Source organism: Megalobrama amblycephala, linkage group LG21 (genome assembly GCF_018812025.1).
Source record: "Megalobrama amblycephala isolate DHTTF-2021 linkage group LG21, ASM1881202v1, whole genome shotgun sequence".
NCBI lineage: Eukaryota > Metazoa > Chordata > Actinopteri > Cypriniformes > Xenocyprididae > Megalobrama > Megalobrama amblycephala.
Genome location: NC_063064.1, coordinates 18,928,541 through 18,955,024, shown reverse-complemented (window position 1 = coordinate 18,955,024; position 26,484 = coordinate 18,928,541). Strand labels below are relative to the sequence as shown.

At 37.8% G+C, this 26,484-nt stretch overlaps 1 protein-coding gene across 1 annotated transcript; it reads right to left on the bottom strand.

The window, feature by feature from the left end:
• Nucleotides 1–446: 446 nt before the first annotated feature.
• Nucleotides 447–25,689, bottom strand: lrrc38b (leucine rich repeat containing 38b). Its single transcript, XM_048173034.1, has 2 exons — nucleotides 24,413–25,689; nucleotides 447–4,116 (listed from the first exon to the last, which is right to left on the bottom strand). The coding sequence occupies exons 1-2, from the start codon at nucleotides 25,038–25,040 to the stop codon at nucleotides 3,869–3,871; spliced, it is 876 nt and encodes a 291-aa protein (XP_048028991.1). The 5' UTR covers nucleotides 25,041–25,689; the 3' UTR covers nucleotides 447–3,868.
• Between the last annotated feature and the right edge of the window lie 795 nt (nucleotides 25,690–26,484).

Genomic DNA, 26,484 nt, shown 5'->3' with positions numbered 1-26,484 from the left:
AGGCTGTGCTCCGTGGCTAACGGCTAATGCTACACTGTTGGAGAGATTTATAAAGAATGAAGTTGTGTTTATGCATTATACAGACTGCAAGTGTTTAAAAATGAAAATAGCGATGGCTATTCGGTGTTATGTTGAGATTCTCCTGTTCTTCGGAGGTCTTTTAAACAAATGAGATTTATATAAGAACGAGGACACAATGGAGTTTGAGACTCACTGTATGTCTTCTCCATGTACTGAACTCTTGTTATTTAACTATGCCGAGGTCAATTCAATTTTTGAATCAGGGCACCTTTAAACCACTCCTCTTCAACCGTTAGTCTGCTATGAGCAAGAGATGGAGAGGAGAAGCGCTAAAGTAAAACCCTGCCCCCTATTCAATATTACATTTCACTTGGAAATGCGTCAGAACACTGGAGAAAAGTCGTTTGCAATTTCCGGTTCACGGGGACTTTAATGTTGCTGTTTGAGAATGAAAAAGATCTGCAAAGTTACAAAGCACAAATTTCACTCCAAAGGGAGTTATTCTCTATATCAGTAAGCACTGTTTCTGAACTCCCTGAAACGCCTTGTTTGTAGTCTTTCTTCTGAGAATTTAAACGTCACAATATTCCTTATTTAAATAATTCCAGGCTGGGGGGTGGGCAAGGCCTGGTTGAGTAGTTAGCGTTGGTATTGTGTTGAAACCAAAGACTTTATATATAGGAAGACGATGCACTTGTATTATTATGAATGGGAGAAAGTGCAACACGCAATATGACAGAATACTGTAAGTCCCGCCTTCTAAATAAGAGCCAATCGCCGATTGCTAAAGTCATCGCGTTACTGCAGCAGTTGTTAGAAGCAAAGGCAGATGCAAGCTTTCTACAGAGATGAGCACTTAGGACTGTGTACACGCTTTAGCTTGATGCAGCCTATTAAAAAAATTGTGTTTTTTGTCATGATTCGAGCGTTTAGAAACAAAATTTATGAGACAGTTGTTGTCAGATTTCATTGGTGATTTCAATTATGAAATTTAATCGAAAGCTTGACGAACAGCTTTGGAGAATTTGATGTTTCCCCATTCAAAGAGATAGGAGCTGCACTTGCATGCCAGAGAGGCGTTTCAAACATGGCCACCGAGTGAAATGACTTGTCTTAAAGGGACTTTTTTTGAAACTCACGGTTATGGTTGGCATGACATTTCCCTGACAGCAACATAGTGTCGGGCCAGATCCAGCCCACATCTGGTCCGTGTGTAATCCACATGTACCAGATGTGGGCCGGATCTGGACCACACTATGTTGCTGTCTGGGTTTCAAAACACAGTTGAAATGCTTGACCAATCACAACACATTGGTCCAACCAACCAATCAGAGCACATTGGGCATCTGGAAGGAGGGGCTTCATTGAGACAGGAACTAAACAGAGCGTTACTGACCAAATGGGAAGAGAGCTACTGCAAAAATGTAAAATATGTGAAAAATAAGGTGTTTTTTGGACATTCAAGCATGAATACAACCTATTCTAGTAGACCCCAAATACAAATTCAAGACTTCATAAAATGGCATAATATGGCTGCTTTAATGATTTAAAACAAGATGCTTAACCTAACAACTGAATGTCTATTATAGCATCTTATGCTTTTTAAACATTTTCTTTTTCAAATTTCACATTTCAGATTTGACTGTGTATAATTTATGTTGCAGAACAAAGCATATTTTGTTTTACTCTTATTTTATTGTTTTTTATTTCTGATTTTATTCATTAGGCAGAACCTGCTATTTAAAAACTCGTTCGAAATTCCAGTGGGAAACCATGCCGAAATCTGCCTACAAACTTACAACTCCATTGTCATAGCATATGAAGTGTCTATAACATTCGTTTATAAACTGAATTTTTAATGATAATACCTCATTTCACTTGCAAATACATACAGCTATAAATATTTGGGTATACATGTGGGGAAAAAATCATTCAATATGACAAATATTATAGCTGCAGGATTGATTTCTGCTGATGATACCATGCTACAGTCTAGCTTTGAAAGATTGTGCATATGGTCAACCGTGTCCTGACACTGGAACATTTACACTACATTAATATGCATTCGTGCTGCTTACATCCAACACAATATGATGGTTGAGGTTGTGTGACTGGAATAGAATTCATTTAAAATAAGACGACTATTGAATCACAATGATTTCTTTTTCCATCCCCAACTTTTTTGAAGACTAGCACACTGTCTGCCTCATTTCACATATCCAATTCATTATTCATGCACTGCAAAAATGAAGTTGTGATACCTGTCTGGGAAAAAGCTATATATTCTCAAAATAGCACATCCAGAACATCTGCTAATGGACCGCAAAAATGGAACAGAGGATGGTAAATGATATTGGGATATTAATGAATGTGATTAATTGTGCAAAAGACACTAATAAACACACTTTTAAGACACATGAAGCCCTTTCAAATAAGAATATGAAAGAAGCAAGATGCAGAAGTATTAATAAAGGAAAACAAAAACAATCAAATGTCTTTTTCTGACATTCGAAAATCGTTTCCCCACATGATCTACTGACAAAAAATAATTTTCTTGGAAAAGACGGTATTGATGGAATCGACATCATGAACAGAAATGTATGCCATTTAGTTATACACTGTATTATTATTATTAGTCGACACTAGACAGCAATCTGAAGACACATGAATGTACAGTGGCCTCAAAACATATTTGGACACTTAAGTCACACTTACAAATTCAATTTTTTGCAATTGCTTTTTCAATTTAGTCTCAAAGCAGTTTTTTTTATTCTGTATAAATATTGTTTAATCCTTCATTAATATACAAGTACGTCACATAAGGCATTTATTAAATGAATCATTGTTTTTTTATTTAAAACTTTGCTTAGTTTAATCTTTTGTTATGTACTGCAATGACAATATACAAGTTTGACTTAAATGCCCAAATACCGTTTGCCTTTTTCAATTATACCTTTAAGACATGAATAATACAATGACATTTGTAGTATGTACTTATCTTTATCCCATAGATATTGTCTTTAGTCACATTAAGGGTAAATATGTGAGTAGTACCATAATTACACTAAATAAATGTAATCTTGCTAAGATCACAGACTTTCTTTAAAGAAAAATAAATCTATATTTCAAAACACATTAACCTCAGTCCCTCAGTCAAAGCGTTCTTTGGCAGATCTGGGCGAAACCAGTAAACCTGGTGGTTCGAGGGCAAGTGTAACTTAGACAGAACCATTTTAAAGTGCGGCATTTGACACATCTATTCACGTTAAGCTCTATTCTAAACTTTCAATTTCAGGTAATGCTTTCTAGAATCTCTCTAAGCTCATGTTATTTTTCCCCCATCATTTCAAAATTGAAGGAAAATGGCTTCCATCACATATACTTGGCTGTATAAAGCTGGACCGTTTGACTTCTGACTTACCTTGCATGACTTTGAATAGCTATTATTCCTCATCATCAATGCTTGTCTGAACCATTGCTGCCTACCAGTGCTAATTTGGCACAATCAACAAGTAGCACAGTTGTATTTTGCTAACTTTATATTGACTACATGAAGGGAAACTCTACAGACAACAGTATTCAACAACACTGAGAACTCTACTGCGAGAAAGAATTTCCTTCAACAAATAAATCCCTGGAAGTTTGCATACTAAGGCTTACTTTCATACCAAATATCCTTTGATTCTGAGGGTACTGCATCCGTGCTAGTTACTTTATTAGCGCTGCCACTATCAATCAGGCTAAGTTCTACCTGGGGTCTGTCCAGTTATGCTGTTTGTTTGAACTCTGTCAAGAACTGGCAGCTCTGAATCATATTGAAGGTCGTATTCGGCTCCATCTTCCCTCCTCATTCTTCACTCTCCTCCTCGTCTCCTTTAGTGCCCTTGCTCCAGCGCTGAAAACAGTGGACGGTGGATGCCAGGAAGAAGCTGGCCATGATGGCGGCCACCGAGACGGAGATGCCCGAGAAGATGATGATGAGGAAATCGGTGAGGGTGAGGGTGATCTGGCACTCCCGAAAACTGTCCTGGGAGAGCTGGCTAAGAGGCACACGGCGTCCATCGGTGGGCAAAGAGCACTCCATACCCTCTATACCTGCACAAAAATATACAGTTTTTAGTTATTATTGTATAGGCTCCAAATTACAATGGTTAGATCAATGTATATGGTTTCCTTTTTTCTTTTAAAGAAAAGCTGTTGCTTAAACAGATTTAGACGTAAAATCCCTTGCAGTCTTCCTACGTTATTTAAGTATAACGAGTGGTTCCCTACATTATTACAGCACCTTTACAGGACAAGAAGTTTACTGTGCGCAAACATCCGAAGCGCACACCCAGAAAGCCGTGTTTCAGACAGCACTTGAATTCTGTAACTGACGAATTCACACAAAATTATGTAAAAATGCCCAACTTTGCAAGTATCTTAGTAAACCTTAGTAAATACTGTGAAAAATATTTCACAGTATTACTGTTGCTATTGTATGTCTGTGTCTGTGATTGGCTACAATGATCAACGCACGGGAGCATTTGAAAGCACACGGAAGTGTTTGAATTTGAAAGCGGCGGCATTTGAAAGCAAGAGTCTGTCAGCGATAGACGCCTGCTTTCAAATGCTCCCGTGTGTATCTGTGTCAGCGCTCGGTGAAGAGCGTCACTGATGACTATTTACAACGTTTTTGAAGCTTTCATCATTGAAGCCAATCACAGACATATCCGATGAGCACGTCAACATAATGACCAATCAGAGGCGTTTACAAATCCGCTCAACAGCACTCATAGCAGCACATTTTTAAAATTTCAGTATCGACTGGTACTGACATCGGTTCTTTTAACAACTCTAATTCAAAGACAACACCTTTCATTGGTAGTGTAGAATTTTTAAAATAAAATACAGTAATCTACTCTTCCTGTTATTCCAATGCAACTTCATGTGGGGTGTGATCAGTTCAATTCAAATTCACACTCATTAAAGGATTAGTTCACTTTCAAATAAAATTTTCCTGATAATTTACTCAACCCCATGTCATCCAAGATGTCCAAGTCCTTCTTTCTTCAGTTGAAAAGAAATGAAGGTTTTTGATGAAAACATTCCAGAATTATTCTCCTTATAGTGGACTTCAATGGACTCCACTGTTGAAGGTCAAAATTACAGTTTCAGTGCAGCTTCAAAGGGCTTTAAACCATACCAGACAAGGGTCTTATCTAGTGAAACAATCAGTCATTTTTGAAAAAAATGTAAATGTATATGCTTTATACTGTAATTTTGACCTTCAACCGTTTGGAGGCCATTGAAGTCCACTATAAGGAGAACAATCCTGGAATGTTTTCATGAAAAACCTTCATTTCTTTTGACATGGACATCTTGGATGACATGGGGGTGAGTAAATTATCAGGAAAATTTTATTTGAAAGTGAACTAATCCTTTAATTGAAAGGGAGCCTATTCTTAAACTTTGGATTTTGCACAACCATAATAATGACCATAATAATACAGCTCTATTAGTTTACATCCAAGGACTGGACAATTGCACTGTATGACTATTTAGATCAGATTCATCTGACACAAATGGAATCCCTGGACTCGTTTCAAGAACTTTTTGAATTTTACAGATGGAAATGAAACGGCAGGAGGCTTATGAGAAGGCCTAAAATAGCTCTCATGTTTATTTATGCCACTATTTGACCAGGACAGGAGTCAGACTGTCAGCCCTCACTCATTTAAAACAGAAGTAAAGACACACACACACACACACACTCTCACTGTGACCCTGCTGATTCACTGCTGTGTGTTAATGAGACTGAATCAAGGGCATATAAGACTGAGGCACGTCTCCCGCACATAATCATGAAATCCACAGAGAGGAATATCCGTCAACAGCTTTCAGCTGCGCGGAGAAATATAATCAACTCACATTATATAAATGTAAATTATATATTTGTGTGTGCGAGTAGATGTTAATAAGAGTGTGATTAGAGTTTACACGGAGGAATCTCACAGAAAAGAATGCATCTTCATCTAAATGAGCAGGAAATAAAAAGAAATAAGAAAGAAAAGTAAATGAGTTCTGAAGATGATATCAAGGCTGGCTTGTTTTCTTCTATGGCTGAACGCTTAAACGCAAGAAATAAAACAGCAGGAGCATGTCATGAGATCTAAAGATGATAAAAACAAGCATTGGGCTTTTTCACTCGTTTCTCTCTCTCTTTCTCTCTCGCAGTCAGAACGTGCAGTCTCACAGAAGAATGGGAGTGCTGACATGTTCGCTCTCATTGCTTTTAACAGCCGGTCATCTGATGCACTGGAGCGTGAGGCTCTGTGTGGGAGATGTAACTATATCCAGAGCTAACTCACAGTTTGTGTGGGATAGCTGCACAACGGCAGAAGACGACAGAAGCGTGAATCTAGCTTCTCTCATTTTCACTTGCTTTGTACTGTAAAACACTGCAAGCATTTTATATGCTTCAATAATATTTTACAGTAAATTACTAAATTCTGCATTTTACTGCGGCATCAGTTCACACAAGATCATTTTCACACACATTAAGTTAACATATGTGACCCTGGACCACAAAACCAGTCATAAGTCGCACGGGTTTATTTGTAGCAATGGTCAACAATACATTGTATGGGTCAAAATTATCGATTTTTCTTTTATGCCAAAAGTCATTAGAATATTAAGTAAAGATCATGTTCCATGAAGATTTTTTTTTTTATTTCCTACCGTAAATATATAAAACATTATTTTTGTGAGTGGATATACATTGCTAAGGACTTTAAAAAGACTTTTTTTTTTCACCTTCAGATTCCAGATTTTCAAACAGTTGTATCTGTGGTCCAGGGTCACATATTACCCATAAGCCCATGGATATTGTAATACAATGAATAATTAATAAATCATGATGGGTTAACTAATATTTTTACAATAAAATATTCCGAAATTTACAGTAAAATCAATTCATGTATTTGGGGAATACCCATAAAATTTGCACTTTATACATTATTTTCAAATTGAATTAATCAAGTCAAGTGAAAGGGCTTATGGGTAAATATGGGAACCACCATGCAACAAGATCCGGTTATTTTACAGTTTTTTTTTTTAACAGTATTGTGTTGCGAAAAAAAGAGCTATTATACATTGAATTCACAGTACATTAATAAATATAGTATTTTATTGTAAAAAAAAAAAAAATGCTTAATTCTACATTATTAATTAAATATAATTAATTATTTTGCATTATTTCAAAACCATTTATGTAAAATAATGAATGGTAATAAATAAATAATGAGGATCAACCTGTGATATTTTACAAAAAAAAAAAAAAAAATGCTATATTTAGACCTTTACAGCAAAATCTATGCACGGTACGTCATCTTCACTCATAATGCAACATAAAAAAATAAAAATAACAGGATCGTGTTGCTTGCTGGGTTCCCAACATGTTCAGTAGATTTTGTGTGTGTGTGTGTGCGTGATGAAAGATTTGCTGTGATGCAAAAGTGATGAAGGATTTGCTGACTGTCATGGGAATTTAATAGTAATTTACCATAACAGTTCTGAAGTGAATTCCAATTCAATGAGATACTGTTATTTTACAGTAAATAAACGTATGTTAAGTAGTAGCCAGTAATATACCATCACTTTCACAGTCAGATGTTTTACAGTGTGTATTAAACTGATGTGTAATTTTGTTTAAAGGATTTGATGTAACAATGAAAGCCTATGAAGACATTTTAAATATGGGTTGTCAAGTCATGGCCTCAGCCTCAGTCCTGACACCAGCCAGCTTTGTGCTTCTATTATGCCACTGAAACTCATTTTGCTTTCTAGCAACTCAGTCCAGAGGAAATGTTCACAAATGATCATTTGAAAAGAAACCTGTTGGCTAAAAAATCATGGACAGTTGTAGATTGATACACCTTGCAGGCCTTGAGGTTGTCAGATACTATTTACAGGATGATATTAGTCTGAAACCTCTTCTCGTGGCATTAGTCACCAGTTCTCAATGACATCCAGGACTTTCCATCACCAATATGATGCTTAAAGTCTCCATGAACTGGAAGTTGCAAACGACTTTTCTCTAGTGTTGTGATGTATTTCCATGTGAAACGGAATATTGAATAGAGGGCAGGGTTTTACTTTAGCGCTCCTCCTCTCCATCTCTCGCTCATAGCAGACTAACGGTTGGAGGGGAGTGGTTTAAGCGTTTTCAACCCAAGCCGTCAAACTGACGTCATCAGAGAAGGAATCCAGAACATTCCAGAACAGAAACAACTTTTCAGATTCTGATTAAAGATTACCACGCCAAACAATTTTTTTCTGTGTATTAACTTGCACGGTTTAATTGTTCACCACAAGACTAGTAATATGCGCTAACAAAGTAAATACAGTTGTGGTCAGAATTATTGGCACCCTTGGTAAATATGATCAAAGATGACTGTAAAAATAAATCTGCATTGTTTATCCTTTTATTCTTTAAGTCATAAAATTAGCAAAAATCTAACCTTTCACTGAAGGAAAAGAATTGAAAGTGGGGGGAAAATAACATTATGAAATAAATGTTTTTCTCCAAAACACGGTAGCCACAATTATTGGCACCCCTAGAATTTTTTATTAGTAAAATATCTCTGAAGTATATTCCCATTCATATTTACATTTTTTTAGCACACCAGGGTGATCATGAACATGAAATTGTCCAGCCATGACTTCCTGTTCCACAGGAGTATAAACATGAGGAAACACAAAGGCTAAATTCCCTTAATCATTCATCACAATGAGTAAAACAAAAGAATATAGTTCTGATGTGCAGCAAAAGATTGTTGAGCTTCACAAAATAGAAAATGGCTGTAAGAAAATAGCTAAAGCACTAAAAATCCCCATTTCCACCATCAGGGCAATAATTAAGAAGTTCCAATCAACTAAAGATGTTACAAATCTGCGTGTGTCTAAATCGTCCTAATGCGTGGTGAGGAGGAGAGTTTGAGTGGCCAAAGACTCTCCAAGGATCACAGCTGGAGAATTGCAGAGATTAGTTGAGTCTTGAGTGTCAGAAAGCCTAAAAAAAATTATCGAACAGCACCTACATCCCCACAAGTTGTTCAGGAAGGTTTCAAGAAAAATCCTCTGTTCTCATCCAGAAACAATCTCCAGCACATTCAGTTGTCAGACACGACTGGAACTTCAAACGGGACCCACTTCTATGGCCAGAACTAAAAAAAAACTTTTTGGCAGCAAACCCACCAGATGGGTTTGGTGCACACATGGATAAAAAGTACCCCATACCCACGGTTAAATATACTGCTGGATCTTTAATGTTGTGGGCCTGTTTTTCTGCTGGAGGTCCTGGACATCTTGTTCAGATACATGGTATCATGGATTCTATCAAATACCAACAGATAAAAATCAAAACCTGACCGCTTCTGCTAGAAATCTTATAACGGGCTGTGGTTGGATCTTCCATCAGGACAATGATACAAAACAAACATCAAAACCAACACAAAAATGTGTCACTGAGTACAAAATGCAGCTTCTGCCATGGCCATCCCAGTCCCCTGACCTGAACCCTAAAGAAAATGAGTGGAGTGAACTGAAGAGAAGAAGCACCAACATGGAGCTGGGAATCTGAAGGATCTGGAGAGATTCTGTATGAAGGAATGGTCTCTGATCTCTTGTCAGGTGTTCTCCAAACTCATCAGGCATTATAGATGAAGACTCAGAGCTGTTATCTTGGCAAAAGCAGGTTGCAAAAAGTATTGAATAAAAGGGTGCTAATAATTGTGGCCAATGTGTTTTGGAGAAAACATTTATTTCATAATGTGATTTTCAACACATTTTCAATTCTTTTCCTTCAATGAAAGGTTAGATTTTTGCTAATTTTATGAATTAAAGATCAAAAGGATAAACAATGCAGATTTATTTTTACAGTCATCTTTGATCATATTTACCAAGGGTGCCAATAATTCTGGCCACAACTGTAGGGTCGATTTTGATTTCATGCCGACTTTAATCTGTCCTTTAAAATAGAGCACCATCACAGGTCATGAGCTTAAAGAGGTCATATGTTGCTTTGTAATGTTTTTTCTTCTCCTTTAGCGTGTAATGTATCTGTTTGTGCATGTATAAGTCTCCCACAAAAGGTATTTATCCAACAGAGAACACTGCTCCAGACTTGCCTAAAGCACCTCGATCGAAGTCTAGATGTTACTTCCGCAAATGTCTGCGTCACAATGTGAAATATTAGCACAATGCCCACCCAAAGGCATGCAAGGTGAGAGAAGGTGAGGCTTCAGTAAATAATATCGGTAAATTATAATTAGAGGCGTTTCATTTCCGTCAGGTGTTTGCCCAATCAGAACGCACTGGGTCAGGCCAATCGGAGCAATCTGGGCTTTTCAGAGGTGCTTTGTAGAAGCCGGAAATCAATCAGATTGTTTCAGACAGACTGGGAATGAGGTGCTGCAATAATGTACAATATGTGAAAAATAATGTTTTTTTGAACATTACACCTAATAAACAAAATAATGACCTTTTAAAATGGCATCATATGGCCTCTTTAACTTTGGCGTGGCTGTTGACAGATCTTTACATTGGAACGTAACATTGTTAATATTTTCACAGAAACTAGTATGTATTTTTGTGTTAAATTACTAGCTTCCAAGATAAACACGTTCAGCGGGCTAAATTCCCTGCAGGTATCAGGCATGAAATGTTGATATGATTAACTCACAGGTGGAAGTACCGGGGGAAGTCGAGCTCAGAGCAGGTGGGTGGATGATACTGGAGCCAAATGTAATGGAAAACCTCAACACACTGAAGTGGTGCACAGTTGGAGTTTAGCTTGTGTTATAAAATCAGTGTGATATACAAATTATACATAGTTTTAAGTCTAAAGTCTTTTTTTGTCTAAAATAAATTAAAATGATTATTTGACAGCCTTGATTTTTCTAAAATATTTTCAAATGATAAACAATTAAGCTAGTATAAGCCAGCAAGTCTTTTTTTATTTAAACAATATTTTTATTTTTATTAATACGTTGCTATTATTATCATTATTTTCCACTTTTATTGATAGGGATAATACAGAGAAGGACTCAAACTCCTATCAAACTGTAAAAATGTTATGCGCCCAGTGACCTTACAGCATTTTCATTTGACTTTCTCTTTCATCTCTAAGTAAGAGTCTATGTCTTATATCGACTTATTGATTTTTACATCAGATTCAAGACTAAGTATGAAATGTGAGCTTGGACGGTTCATATGTGTTTTAGTGTCAGAATAACTCACTGGAGGATGAAGGAGATAAATGGCCTGCATTTAAATTCACATAGCTTCGTCACACTCATCGCTCTACTAACTTCAGACAGCGGCCTTTGGCACTTTAAGAGGCTATTTTCTTTGATCATGTGATCCTCACCTGGCTCTCCGGGTTGATTAATGTTTCTTCACTTCACATATCCCTGCTCAAGATATAATTTTTTCATCTATTTTCAGTCTTAGGAGATGGAGAGCATGGGCTGTGTTCAGAGAGAGAAGAATTAATCAATATTCTGTGCGGCTGGAAATATTCTTGACCTCAGCGAATCGTGACCTGGTTACGGTTTGTGAATGATTTATTTCCGTCACAGGTTACTGTAGTTGAACGGGTGGCCTGGGCAGTCTGCTATATGGGAGCTATATTTTGCAGACATGAGGTTTCTCAAAATTTCAATCATATTTATATGTCCTCGGGTGCACTCCATGTGCTACGGTTCAAGGAGATTTTGAACACTGTTTGAGATTTATATGTTGTGTTCATGGAGGTCACTGCAGGCAAAAGCAACTTGTCCTAAAGAGCCTGTGGAAATTTCCAATATTTTTGTTTTCTGAATACAAAGTTCAAGTTTATTTAAAGGAACTGTTCTACTAAGGATGTTCTGATTGATACTGAGGTGTCAGTATGCTCCCCTACCATAAAAAAGTAAGCTGAAAAGTGGAGCAGCTAATATTATTCAGAGCCCTTAAAGGGGAATGTTTGATTTTATTTAGAACATATAAAGGGGAAGAATGAGTCAGAACAATTTAAAGGCAGAGGGTTCCAAATATAAATGACTACATGGGGATAATGACTGTTTTTACATAATTTAACATTTTTGTATTAATAGTATTGACGCTAGTATCTTGCAATTATTAATATAACATAATTTTTTAACATGATTTAACATAAATCTATCCACTTGTTGACACAATGTTTCATTTAATAATTTTGTACATTAGCTTTCAAAAGTATGGGATTGGTAAGATGTTTTAATGTTAATGAAAGATTTCTCTAATGTTTACAAAAACTGCATTTATTTTACCAAAAAAATCCAGAAAAAAAGAGTAATATTTTGAAAATGTATTACAATTTAAAAGAACTCTTTTCTATTTTAATATATTTTAACATTTAATTTATTCCTGTGCTTGAAAAGCTGAATTTTCAATGTCACATGATCCTTGAGAAATCATTCTGATATGCTGTTTTGGTGTTTAATATGTTAATATTTTTGTGGAAACTGTGATATATTTTTTTCAGGATTCTTTGATAAATAGAATGTTCAAAATAATTTATTTTTAATAGAATAGTTTTGTAACATGATATATGTCTTTACTGTCACTTTTGAGAAATTGAATGCATCCAACACTGAAGAAATGACACTTTGCTACAATGTAAAGTAGTGAGTGTACAGCTTGTATAACAGTGTAAATTTGCTGTCCTCTCAAAATAACTCAACACACAGCCATTAATGTCTAAACCGCTGGCCACAAAAGTGAGTACACCCCTAAGTGAAAATGTCCAAATTTGGCCCAATTAACCATTTTCTCTCCCCGGTGTCATGTGACTCGTTAGTGTTACAAGGTCTCAGGTGTGAATGGGGAGCAGGTGTGTTAAATTTGGTGTTATCGCTCTCACTCTCTCACACTGGTCACTGGAAGTTCAACATGGCACCTCATGGCAAAGAACTCTCTGAGGATCTGAAAAAAAGAATTGTTGCTCTACATAAAGATGGCATAGGCTATAAGAAGATTGCCAAGACCCTGAAACTGAGCTGCAGCACGGTGGGCAAGACCATACAGCGGTTTAACAGGACAGGTTCCACTCAGAACAGGCCTCGCTATGGTTGACCAAAGAAGTTGAGTGCACGTGCTCAGCGTCATATCCAGAGGTTGTGTTTGGGAGATAGATATGAGTGCTGCCAGCATTGCTGCAGAGGTTGAAAGGGTGGGGGGGTCAGCCTGTCAGTGCTCAGACCACACGCCACACACTGCATCAAACGTCTGCATGGCTGTCGTCCCAGAAGGAAGCCTCCTCTAAAGATGATGCACAAGAAAGCCCGCAAACAGATTGCTGAAGACAACCAGGTGAGGAGTACAAAGACAAGTGTGTCTTGCCTACAGTCAAGCATGGTGGTGGGAGTGTCATGGTCTGGGGCTGCATGAGTGCTGCCGGCACTGGGGAGCTACAGTTCATTGAGGGAACCATGAATGAGCAGAGCATGATCCCTTCCCTTCGGAGACTTTGCCACAGGGCAGTATTCCAACATGATAACGACCCCAAACACACCTCCAAGACAACCACTGCCTTGCTAAAGAAGCTGAGGGTACCTAAACCCTATTGAGTATCTGTGGGGCATCCTCAAACGGAAGGTGGAGGAGCACAAGGTCTCTAACATCCACCAGCTCTGAGATGTCGTCATGGAGGAGTGGAAGAGGACTCCAGTGGCAACCTGTGAAGCTCTGGTGAACTCCATGCCAAAGAGGGTTAAGGCAGTGCTGGAAAATAATGGTGGCCACACAAAATATTGACACTTTGGGCCCAATTTGGACATTTTCACTGTGGCCAGCGGTTTAGACATTAATGGCTGTGTGTTGAGTTATTTTGAAGAGACAGCAAATTTACAAGCTGTACACTCACTACTTGCTACATTGTAGCAAAGTGTCATTTCTTCTGTGTTGTCACATGAAAAGATGTAATAAAATATTTACAAAAATGTGAGGGGTGTACTCACTTCTGTGAGATACTATATATATATATATAAATCTTACTGACCTCAAACTTGATATGACCCCTTGAAGAATGGAATGTTTACTTTGTTCACACTGGCACAATGTCCTGTTAGAGGAACTATAAAATATATGAATCAGTGTCGGATGAATGACTTTAGTTTCAAAGTTTTTCATCTTGCATTTTACTTCAGGTGTATGTTAACATTGTAAATGCTGTAAAAGAGAATAGGTCTTTTCACACCCTCGGCTGTGAAAGCAGAGCTGTGAACACTCAAAGCGGTCAGATTCCGGGATAGCGCTAAGAGGCCCAGAGGAAAACTATCACACTCGCTTTCTTTTAATGAGAAGATCTAAGACAAGCTGTGCCTAGACAGTGTCAAGCTCTCTCACGAGTGTCAAAAGATAGTCTTCTGTCTAACACACGTCCGGGATAGCTGAGATTAATCACGCTGATTTTCTCTGACCTTTCAACCTAAATAAGTTTTGCTACAGGGAGTAAACCTGATTCTGTCAGTTTTAACATTTAATCTGACCCTGTTATATACCTGGGGTGTGTTTCCCGAAAGCATTGTTAGCCAAATATGGTCACAAGTTCTGTCGTTACCAACACAGTTCACTGATTTAGTATTTCCCGGGCACAATAATCAAGCTAACATTCAGTACATTCTATATCTTTCATTCTATTTAAATATATATACACATTTTGATCTATATATTTTAACGTCAACCATCAATGCCGTTTTTCATCAGTGCACATGGGTGTAAAATGTTCAAGAGAACTCCGGAGTATGAGGAAAACCACGATGAATCAGACATCAAGCATAGCAAAATGACATGATGAAACAAAAACAGTGAAGTAGCCATTGGGTGCCATGTTTGCTACATTAGCTTCTCAGAGATCTTGAATAGATTAATTATCATAAGTAATTACTATTCCACCTGCACATGACATCTTTAATGAGAGTCCTACAGTATATTGTTGAACCAATGTGGTTTAAACAACAGAGGTGCGACCATGTTACTGTGGTTTCGGGAAACAGTCATGACTAGTTTGACTAAATCACGCTGTTGTCCTTGGTCAAAGAACTTTTGGAGGGCAACAATTGTTCCTCCTTTTCCAATTGTTCCTCCAATTGTTCCTCCTATCTAGTCACGACCGTTTCCCGAGACCGCATTGTTGCAATTTGTTGTCCAGCAATGCTGGTTAATGTCACACAGGTGGTGAAGTAATAACTTCTGTTAATGAATCCATTTTTAATCCATTTTTTAAAAAAAAAAACAGTAAACAATATACTCACCCTCATGTCATTTCAAAACTGTAGCCTATAGACTTCTGTTCATCTTTGAAACACAAATGAAGATTTTAAATGATATCTGAAAGAGATTTCTGTCCCTACATGACAGACAATTCAGACCATTATTCATCTCTTTATGAACCTTTTGATGCATCAAAGTGGTAGTTGCGTGGACTGGCAATGGAGGGACATAAAATCTCTCAGATTTAATTAAAATATCTTAAAGGTCCCGTTCTTCGTGATCCCATGTTTCAAACTTTAGTTAGTGTGTAATGTTGTTGTTAGAGTATAAATAAAATCTGTAAAATTATAAAGCTCAAAGTTCAATGCCAAGTGAGATATTTTATTTAACAGAAGTCGCCTACATCGAACGGCCAGTTTGGACTACATCCCTCTACTTCCTTCTTTAATGACGTCACTAAAACAGTTTTTTGACTAACCTCCGCCCACAGGAATACACAAGAGTTGCATTTGTAGAGTGTGTTTGTCGCCATGTCGTCGAAACGCTGTTATTTTCATCCCACAGTCCAATCACCAGGTCTGATTCCGGCTCAAATTGATAGGGTAAAATTAAAGACATGTTTACAATAACACTGAGCGCGTGCATCTCCACGTTATGGTAAGAGGCGTGACCTTTCCGGGCAAGATGCGCTCAGAGCTGTCGAATCACAACACAGGAACCGCTGGCACAATCAGAACTCGTTACGTATTTCTGAAGGAGGGACTTCATAGAACGAGGAAGTCATCAGCCCGTTTTTATGACAGTGGAAACAGCGGTATACAGATAAGTAAATTATGTGAAAAATACTGTGTTTTTTTACACGCGAAACATGAACACATGTTATATTGCACACTATAAACACAATCAAAGCTTCAAAAAAACACGAAAAACGGGACCTTTAATTTGTGTTTCGAAGATGAACAAAAGTCTTACAAGTTTTGAACAACATGAGGGTGAGTAAATGATAACAGAATTTTTTACTAACCCTTTAAGCAACAAATCATAATATTAGAATGGTTTCTGAAGGATCATGTGACACTGAAGACTGCTACAAATTCAGCTTTAATATCACAGGAATAAATAAAAAATTTTTTTTACTGTATTTTCATTCAAATAACTGCAGCCATAGTGAGACTTTTGTAATATCATAATACTAATGACACCACTAAGGTATATGATTATGTTTCATTAAACACTATATGCAAGACAATATGACGCAGTTGTTTATGTTATGTCTACACTAAAATTCTCTAATTCATTGTCATTCACTTCTTCCCAATAAAATGAACCATGAGGCATTCATTATACAAGGTAGAGGGTAAAAGAGTGAGGGATTCAAGTGTCATCAAGCGAACGGCCAGCCAGGTTATTGTCGGCACTTGATGGATTACATTCAAAATTACCGTCTGGTAAGAGGAACGAATGCTCCGGTGTAACACACTCTCTCGCCACTGATTGATTTACTTGGCCGACGTCAGCCTGATATTGGAGTCTGGCATCGTCCCCATCTCTAACTCCATTCAGCCCATTGACTGTAGATACATGAATAGCCGGTGTGCATTTCAGCGTATTGACAACCTTGCCTGACCTCAGCTTAACTCTAGCTTTGCTCTCTACCTTGTAATACACTGCACAGGTACTCAAGGGCTCTCTTTGGGGGTACAAGTATGAGCTGTTTGATTGAGCTCTGAAAATGGTACTGTTTTGCATGTATTAGCATTTAAACAGAAAATCACTGTAAAAGATGAAGCTCACAGAAAGGTCAAGGAGAGGTAGAGAATTAGCAAGCGGGATATAGTAAAGAAGCTTTCAGTCCTGTGTCAGCAACAGCCGTGCGTGACTCATTCTAATCAGGAGAGGTTTCCCTCAAACAAGGGACTCGGTGACGTCACACACACATGGGATTGCTCTCAGTGGTGCAGTCAGACATACTCTGCATGCCATTTGCGGCATGAAGCATACGGTGGATTTATTTTAGCATGGAAAAAATACACACTCGACATGCCAGCCGCCACACAGCAGACAGGACCCAGAGTTTTATTACAGAACATACCGCATGCATTTAAAAACAAACTATGTGCTGAGCATTTATTTGATCTCTGTTACATAATGAGGATATATGCAGAAAGTACAGTATGCCAGTCGATATGCAGCCTAGGACATGCCAGATGGTGGAAATTAATTTAATTATGTTTTTTTTTTTTTTGTGCCATTTCTGCCCACCTGTTTTGTTCATTAACAGGTCATATTTTGATCATGTGATAGAAGACTAGACAACAGGTAAAAAGCTGATAAAAAGCTTAGGAAAATTAAAGTCAAGTCTTTTACTCAAGCGGTTTGTTATACAACACTGAGTGTACAACTTGTAGAGGTCATGGGTTCAATTCCCATGAAAACATACTAATGAAATGTTCACCATGAATAAATTGTGTGTTGATTTGGGAATAAAGTGTCGGCCAAATTGAAAAGACATATTTACACTTAATGGCACAGCAGCGACATTCATCTCACTCTGAGGTCAGTTTATAAGGTTTTGGTTAACATGTCTTGGGTGGAAAGAACTGGTTGTAAATCAGTTAAAATGAGTCCCTTTAGGTTCCTTTTACACTGGTCAGGGCAGTCTGAGGTCACAGGTGATGTTAATTATAGATGGGCTTTGTTCTGTCTTAACCATGAGCAGTGATGACAGCAGTGGATCATGTTTACACTTGTTTCCCTCGTAAAAGATTCATAGCGGAGGCTGCTGGTAGACTGAGAAAGTCCACTGAGCACATTCTTCCCTGAGGACACTTTGTGAGCAAAGAGTCAAGTTATTTTTGTTAAATCGTAAATTTTCACACGGAATTCATTTGGTGAAAATAACATCCAAGTTCTCACAACCATTAAAAGCATAAACTATGCCACTTTTTCTTCTCGGCAAGGAGAAATGTGAAGAAATGTTAAGGAATATGCAAATGATTATATAATATATAAAAATTATATTAAACAATTCTAGAATAATGATGATAATAATAACGATAACAATAAATTAGTAGTAGTAGTAGTATACATGCCATTTTGTTTGAGATACACATGATATATATATGTTCTCGAATCTGATTGGCTGAGAGTCATGCAATATTTTAGTATTAACAGCACTCCTACTTTTTTACCGTTTGTATCACTCCACTTGAAGCAAGTGTCATTGAGAAAATCCACCGTATTTTTTTTTTTTACAAATACTACACTTGTTGTACCACAAACTGTAGTTTTCAGAGTTTTTTAGGCGAGAATGTATTTGTTTACACCTGAAATATGTGACTCATATTTAATTATAGTACCTATTTTACAATTTGTTTAGACGTTTTTAGAGATGCAAGCTCCAGGCCGTGTTCAGTGCTCGTGTACCCGCCGAGAACAGCTTCATCTCAGCCAGTGCTTCGGGGATTTGCCGCTGAATGTTTTAGTGATTAATAATGAGATGCAATTCATTTTTGGTAAATAAAACGGGCAATCTTTGGTCTTAGTAATCTATTACTTGTTCCTGAGCAATTTTAATTGGGCTATGTTAAATTTAATAATTTAATATTAAGGCTATATTTAACTTACACCCTGTAGAGCACTGCTTTTGTACGTTTGACTGAATTGTACAATTGTATTGTCATTTATAATGGCTACTGTTGTTAATTTAAATATTTAATATAAATAATATGTTGTGTTTGGTATTGAGAAAGGGTCCATTAGTGCGTAATGTGGATTGAGTGAAAGTTACATTAATACGCCATTAAATGTGAATGAGTCAGTCACAAGAGACTTTTAAATTGAAAGGGACTTTTGTAAACAAAGGACGTTATTTTAGCACTGGTATGGAAAATTCCCTTAACTGCAAAAAGGCCCAATACAAAGATTTCTTTCCTCAGCAGACATTCAAACTGATTTTTATAATGGTTATACTATTATGGACATCAACCTGAAGAAAAAATGTTAGAATGTCAGACACAGGTAATGCTCGCTCAGGCGATCTCTCTCTCTATAATACTGTACAAAATACAATGAGTTTCAATGGAGGGACTCAATATTCCGTCATAAGTTCTAAAAGTGACATTTTAGAATTAGTAATGAAGCCTCGGTCAAACTGTCAACTTGAGATTTGAATCCATTTTAAAGACACTCCATTGTTATTTTTTATTTATTTACACACATACTGCCATCGAAACTGTTGTATAAAAGCAATATCACACTTATAGCCATGCAAAATGGCTGTATATCTGCATGCTGATTACTTATTACCAAATCACAGCCGTGCTCCTCGTGTGATATTGCTCATATATATATATATATATATATATATATATATATATATATATATATATATATATATATATATATATATATATATGTGAAAACATTATGCACCAACTGTGCATAATTTGTATAATGTGAACATATATTTATAAATGATCAATCATATGCCTGCTGCTTATTTATATATATATATATATATATATATATATACATATATATATATATATATATATAGGAAGTGGTTGGGATCATGGGCAACACTTCTTACCTCACTCTTCCCTATACAATTCATAAACTGCACTTGATATTCATTAAAGGCATTGATTGATTTATGTTGATTTTATTATTAAGGCACTTTATTCTTATAAGTATAGTAAAACAGTTCAAGTCGAGTGGATAATGTCTGCTCACTTTCTGATCGGATTTAACTACGCCATATTTATCCATTCGTTAAATGGCACCCCTAGTGACTAGCTCTTTACCTTCATCCACCAGACATAGTTCAAAGGTCACACAGTAAAGGGCCCATCCGTCCATTAAATCATTACATCAGCCATTATCCAGTGCAGCCCACTCTGCCAGGCTGCCTAGTGCGTGTTCAGGGCGTATGATCACATGTGCACATGGGAAATCAAAATGTGTGAAAGAGCACCAGCACAAACAAGCACAGAGCAAGTCTGCACTAGCTACACACCAGCCACGAATCACGATAAGCGTGGAATCAGTGGTGTCAATAAAAGCAGAGCCATCCATCCAGTATACATGTCTCTGTCTGTCTGTCTATCTATGTGTGTGTGTGTATATATAACAGACTTTAGCCATTAGCTCAAGTGATTTGGTCTTGATATAAACCAGGCTTGGCAGTGATCGACTGTAATGGGCTCTCATTTATTCTGATTGTTGATGCTCACAGAGGATTATCTAGACACTCTCTATTCTCCAAACGAGTCTCCATCTGTCTAACATAGTAATGCCATGCACTTATGTATTGAACACACGCATACAGAATGCATATACTATGCTATTGAACCTAAGTGCGTACTTAACATTTCAGCTGAACATATCAGTTTGTATGCGCTAGATAATTGCATCTGAAACATGAATTGCAATAGCAGAGATGTTGAGAATAAAATGGTCATTCTGAGATTCTAATGAATATGATTATTTGAATATGTGGGTAAGACAAAGTCCAAAGCCCATTACCAAAATCAATTTTAAACATATTCATATCAATAGCTCTTTGATAGAATAGAATGTCCATTTTCAGAAGCTCTAAGAAAATTTGATTGGACCTAACCCAAGAAGTCTTCTTTCAGCCAGGCAATGCAGAATGTCTCTAAATGAAAATGACAACAACCACACAAGAGAACTAAGAAAGTGCACAGTCATAATAAGAAAGAAGGAAAAAAAAGAAATTACTAGAAAGAATGCATCCAGTACAGATGGCCCTCCTTATGCTCAAAGATATGGAAATAAAACAAATAATATTTTGACTTCTAAAGGCACTTTTAGGGAATTTAGTCAATGCTTATAAATGCCACTAATATAATGACTTTGAATTATAAATAATATTATCAATATTATTAATTTAGGAGCTTTTCACTGCAAATATTGATGTATGAGTTTGATAAATTAATTGTGATTGGATTAATTTATATAATGCAAATCATGTAATTAATTTGATTGCCATTTTTAATTGTTTAACAGTAAAAAAAAAAAAAAGATGACCCTTAGTTACTGTTCCATTATTATCCAAACCAGCAGATGACTTAAGGAAAATGCTGGTGAATAACTCAACTTTGGGAATAATTTAGTGCTGAAACTCTGAGATCAGATCAAATGTGAATTGCAGGATGTAACACAGCCTAGAGAAATGGTGAGGGGATAATCTACAGTAATATTTTCAGCTTCTAATCCAACAGTTTCTTTCCCTTATCATTTTTCTCATGCAGCTAGAAATAGGACTGATAGTTCCTGCTGCTGGGAAATCCATCTTCTCATTAAGGGGATAATCCACGGTGAGCTCTGATAATATAGATATGCATTCGAGAATTGTATCTGACCAACGCAAAGCATCTCGGGTGAGATCAGCGGTTCAGCGGAAGAGTTCAAGAGGGTAATAAACCATTCCTCTGATAGGAGGAGAACAGCTACAGCATTTATTTGATTTAAAACTCCATTTTCCTAAACCTTGAGGCAGAATATACCATTTCTCTATACGCTACTCTCTTTCTCAAGAGAATCTACTATCACATATTAGACTAGAGATGCAATGCACCGAGGATAATATACTGTATTCGAATCAATAATTGCAGCAGTAGTTAATTAGATCACAACATATCAGTCACTAAATCTAAATGAATTAGCGTGATACTCTCATTCATCATATCATCGTTAGTGTAGTCCATCTCTAGATAGATAAATTGCCTGTTAGGACTTGCTGTCCAGTCATCTGTTTATGTCCGCTCCAAAGGTCATTCTAGGCTGTTTGTAGTTATAACCAGCTGCTATCAGGCTTCCTCAAGTCATAAGAGCCCAGTGATGCAGAAATAAGTGGAAAACATGAGGTGAGATGTGCGCTTCTAACTCAATTTCAGAGTGCATCTACGTTGGGCCTGTTGGCGGGTACGCCAGAGGCTTGGCTGCACTTTTGGCTCCCCGTCTGCTGCTGATGCTGATGTGAGCTTGGCTCCCTTCTCTCATACAATTCATTATTACCCTCTAATGTCTGCTTTGAAAGCCCATGATAAATTTATTTGTCGGAGCCACTGAGGGATCTCATATTTTACCCAGTGCACAAACTTCTTTTCAATGACCAAACTAAAATGGACTTTAGCAAGTCAAATGCAAATGCAATGACAACAGCACGGTGAAATGATAGCCATAAGCACAGATTTGACCTTAGAGCGTGCGTACGCTAAATATTTATTAAATTCATATTTATAAAAAGATCTTTGACGTCATGTCAGGATTTAAGCAGGCGTATGCACTTTTTCTTGTGGCTTTCATATGGTAATGACATTAATTAGGTGGCACTTACAAGGAGAAGATCTGAAACCATTCAGCTGCACACAATTTCAAGATCATTTACAATTTATAAATTTCACTTCTGGAAGAGAGGCGTATGCACGATTTGTAAGTTCGTTCTCTGAATCACACGTACGCACGTTTGAGAAATGATCATAAGATCAAATGTAAGATGGTTTCTACGCAACATTTTATAAATGAGGCCCTATATGTTTCACGATACTCATGAGGACTTCATTTTATTAGCCATTGTGTCTTTACTTCGCAAGAGCAGCTCTTAATTTCTCCTTGCGCTAGAGTAAGGTCATGATCATATGTAAACAAACAGCGCAAGCAGCTCAGCTAAAGGACACATAATGGAGCTCTGGGGCTGCGTTGTGTTTGCCCATTAGATATAATGTTTGTTCAGAGTTATCTATTTTCCATTTTATCCACAGTAAAATGATGACTAGGATTGTATATACATTTTCAAGCTGTAAATCTCCCTGTCCTTTTTGCGGAATAATTTATCATGTAGATAGATAGAGGGAGATAGGATCATTTTATTCACCATCTGATTTATGGATTCATCCTGCTTGTGGGTTTGCTACGTGTATATAATGTTTATTTAAAAAGAATGCAACAACTTCAGATGAAATGTTTTAAACTAGAAGAATATAAAAACAGATGATGACTGTATGTTTGTGATATATTTTTATATTTTATTTTAGCTATTTATTTGTAAGAAATACACTATGTCTGTATACTATTCAGCCACTAGAGGAATTTGTTTTGCTTTCAGCAAAATAAAGACACGCATCCACAGAGAGTAAATATGCTTCTTTCTAATATTTGTTATGTTGATTAATGTCAGATAAAGTGTCCAGTGGAAATTCCGTAACTCTCATCTCCATATTGATCTATTTCACAGAGCTTTATTTAGTAGACAATTAACCGAACATCTGTATAAGATGATTCTTTTAATTATTTATTTATTTATTTATTTTACTTCTACTGAGAATGATGCTCTCTTTCTTCCAAGGAGCATAAAAGAAGATATTTTGAAGAATTCTTCAACAGTTTTTGTCCATTAAGTGAAAGTCAGTGGGTCCAAAACAACACAGGACCCCAGTGACTTTCACTGTATGGACAGAAACACAGAGACATTCTTCAAAATTATTCTTATTCTTTTATGTTCCACAGTAATAAAAATAGTCATACATGTTTGGAATAACATGAAGGTGAGTAGATTATGACAGAATTTATATTTGTAAGTGAACTATCCTTTTAACCTCTGTGAACACTACCACAAACTAATCACAGAATAGTATGAGCAGGTTATTTCCATCACTGTAACCACAATGAACAGCAGAACCATATAAGAAGCAATTGATGAAATTTCCCATATAAATAGCACATCCATAACTGACTGATATATCACACACAAGCATGAATAAGCAGGTGTTCGGCATGCGTAGCATGTCTAATGATCACAATTCCCATGTGGAATGCAAAATGTGAGCTCTGTAGAGGATAAGGGCATCACTGCATACTTGAACATCGCACAATGTTTTGGCACTGTCCTCATTTATCTGTCATTACTCTGGAAATCCCTTGTAGTCATTGTAGGGGTGGGAGAGAGCTAAATTTAGATCAGAGGAAGAGGTCCCTTGTTTAATCTGGAGTAATATAAATAGCAAAGAATCTTGTCATACAGTAACGTTTATGCAACAGTAAGACAAGGCTCAACAAGCTACAAGAGTTGATGTCAAATTCAAGGACTTACCATTGGGAAGCTTGTGACTGTTTTCCACCAGCCAGGTAAATAGGTTGGCAAAGTTGCAGTTGCACACCCAAGGGTTGCCCTCTAACCTAACTACCCGGAGGGAGGGCAGCTGGCTCAGGGCACTCACCTGTAGCCCGGACAGTGCATTGCGTTCTAGTTCTAGTTCACGCAAGGAGGTAAGACCCGTGAAAGCATCTTCATTGACCATGCTCAGGTACGGGTTGTTGCTCAAGCGCAACTTAATTAGGCTCCTCGACTCTCCAAAAGTCCCTTTGGGGATCTCTGTCAGGTTGTTGCAGGCAAGGTCCAGGAAAACCAGCCTGGAGGAAGTGCTAAGGGTACCTGGCTCAATGTGTGAGAGCGAGTTGTTGCGGAGGTCCAGGTAGACCAGGTCGCTGTAGAGCACGAGGAAGTCCGAAGGAATCCGTGGGATCCAGTTGTCCGCCAACAGCAGCCTCCGAACGTCCAAGGGGATCTCGTCTGGAAGACGGGTAAGTCCGCGGCCGCTACAGTCCACAGTGTGAGGGTCTGGGCAAAGGCAGGTGGCTGGACAATTTTCCCCTTGAGTCAACAAAGTGAAGGAGAGCAAGGCAAGGACAGGCTGGAGCCGGTAGACACATGGCAACATGGTCAAGAAAGAAGGGGAAAATAGAGGGAATAGGGTTCTGGGGTGAAAGGGATCAGGGTCAGAGGGCAGGAGATTAGGAAAGGGGAGGGGAAGGGGAAATCGAGAAGAGAAATAGAGGAATCAGTGCCAGCGCAGGAGCATCCTGCTGTCCTGGGCAAGAAATCTTAAGGCTTGCACATGGAGCGGCTCGAGCAAGACACGGACGCTGTTTTCCAAGAGATCATGTAGCAAGCAGCCCTGTAGTAATGAGCAGACTGCTGGCTTTGAAGGCACGAGGGGAGGAGAGATAGCGAGCTGTGGGAGGGAGCACGAAAGCATGAGAGACTGAGAGAAAGGGGTGGAGAAATCAGCAGACAGAGGTAAACAGAGACCAGAGAGGCAGAATGAGTGGAAAATCAGAGGCACGGTCGGATTGGCAGCGTGGATGAGGAGGGGGGGATCTTCCAGCCGCTCTCTCGCAATTAACCCGCGCTTGATCGAAGCTTGGATCTCTGACACAAACGGATTCAGCATAGAGAAGCTCTGTCATGGTGAGCAAAGAGTGAAATTTTTGCATCCCTCCATTTGTCTCTCAGCTGAGCGCAGGAATGAATGCTCGACCGCCGGCTGTTAACATGACCCTTGGCACTTTGGAGCCGTTGTAACTGAGCTGTCATGGTCCTAATGAGGAAAATTCCCACAGAGAATAAGGTGCAGGGCAGCGGTGTCCTCTTCCCTTCTCTTTCCTCTTCTTATCTCCCTTTCGTCTGGCTCCCGCGTGCCGTGCAATGCCTAGGCACGACTGTGTCTGATGAGAGGTTGTACAGCACGGTTTTGCAGCTCTGTTGCTATGGTGAGGAAATCCAAATATCCACAAAGAAGTTGTCTGCATGCAGATTAGAGACCGGCGTGGGGAATGGGGGAAGTCTATAAGCATGCCGGCTCATGGACTCCACTGTTTTTGTCCTGTGTTGTCTTTGCCGTTTAATATGGAGGGATGAGGACACCATGCACTCAACACGTGATGTCATTTCCTAGTAAGATAAATAGTCACATAATTGCCACAGATTTTACATGCATTTATGCTCTTGTTCTCTTATATCATTATTAAGCCTCTTCCACATTATAAAAATATATTCTGTAGTTCTGTCAATAAATCAGAAAAGCATTTGGAATCACATAACAGATTCTAGTAATTCTCTAGGCTTGACCTTCATATGACATAAATCAATTTCAAACCAATCCCAGAGTTTTTCAAAAGCGAGGCACACACAGATCCAGCCCTGTTTTATTGTATTTTACTAAACAGATATCAGTGCCAAAGTTAATTAGGAAAGTTTCTGGACGCAAAGGGCACGTTCATTCATTCATTTAGCTCTCATCAAGCAGTTCACTCAATCATTTCTGCTTAAAGTAAAGGACAGTGGGGAGGAGCTAGACAGCATAAGACTCTCACACAGCTCCT

Bases quoted from the DNA above. Each gene is read 5' to 3' on its own strand.
- lrrc38b (XM_048173034.1), bottom strand. From the start codon at position 25,040: ATGTTGCCATGTGTCTACCGGCTCCAGCCTGTCCTTGCCTTGCTCTCC. The intron at 4,117-24,412 runs GTAAGTCCTTGA...ATTTTTGTGCAG, and splicing joins CAGTCACAAGCTTCCCAATG to GTATAGAGGGTATGGAGTGC.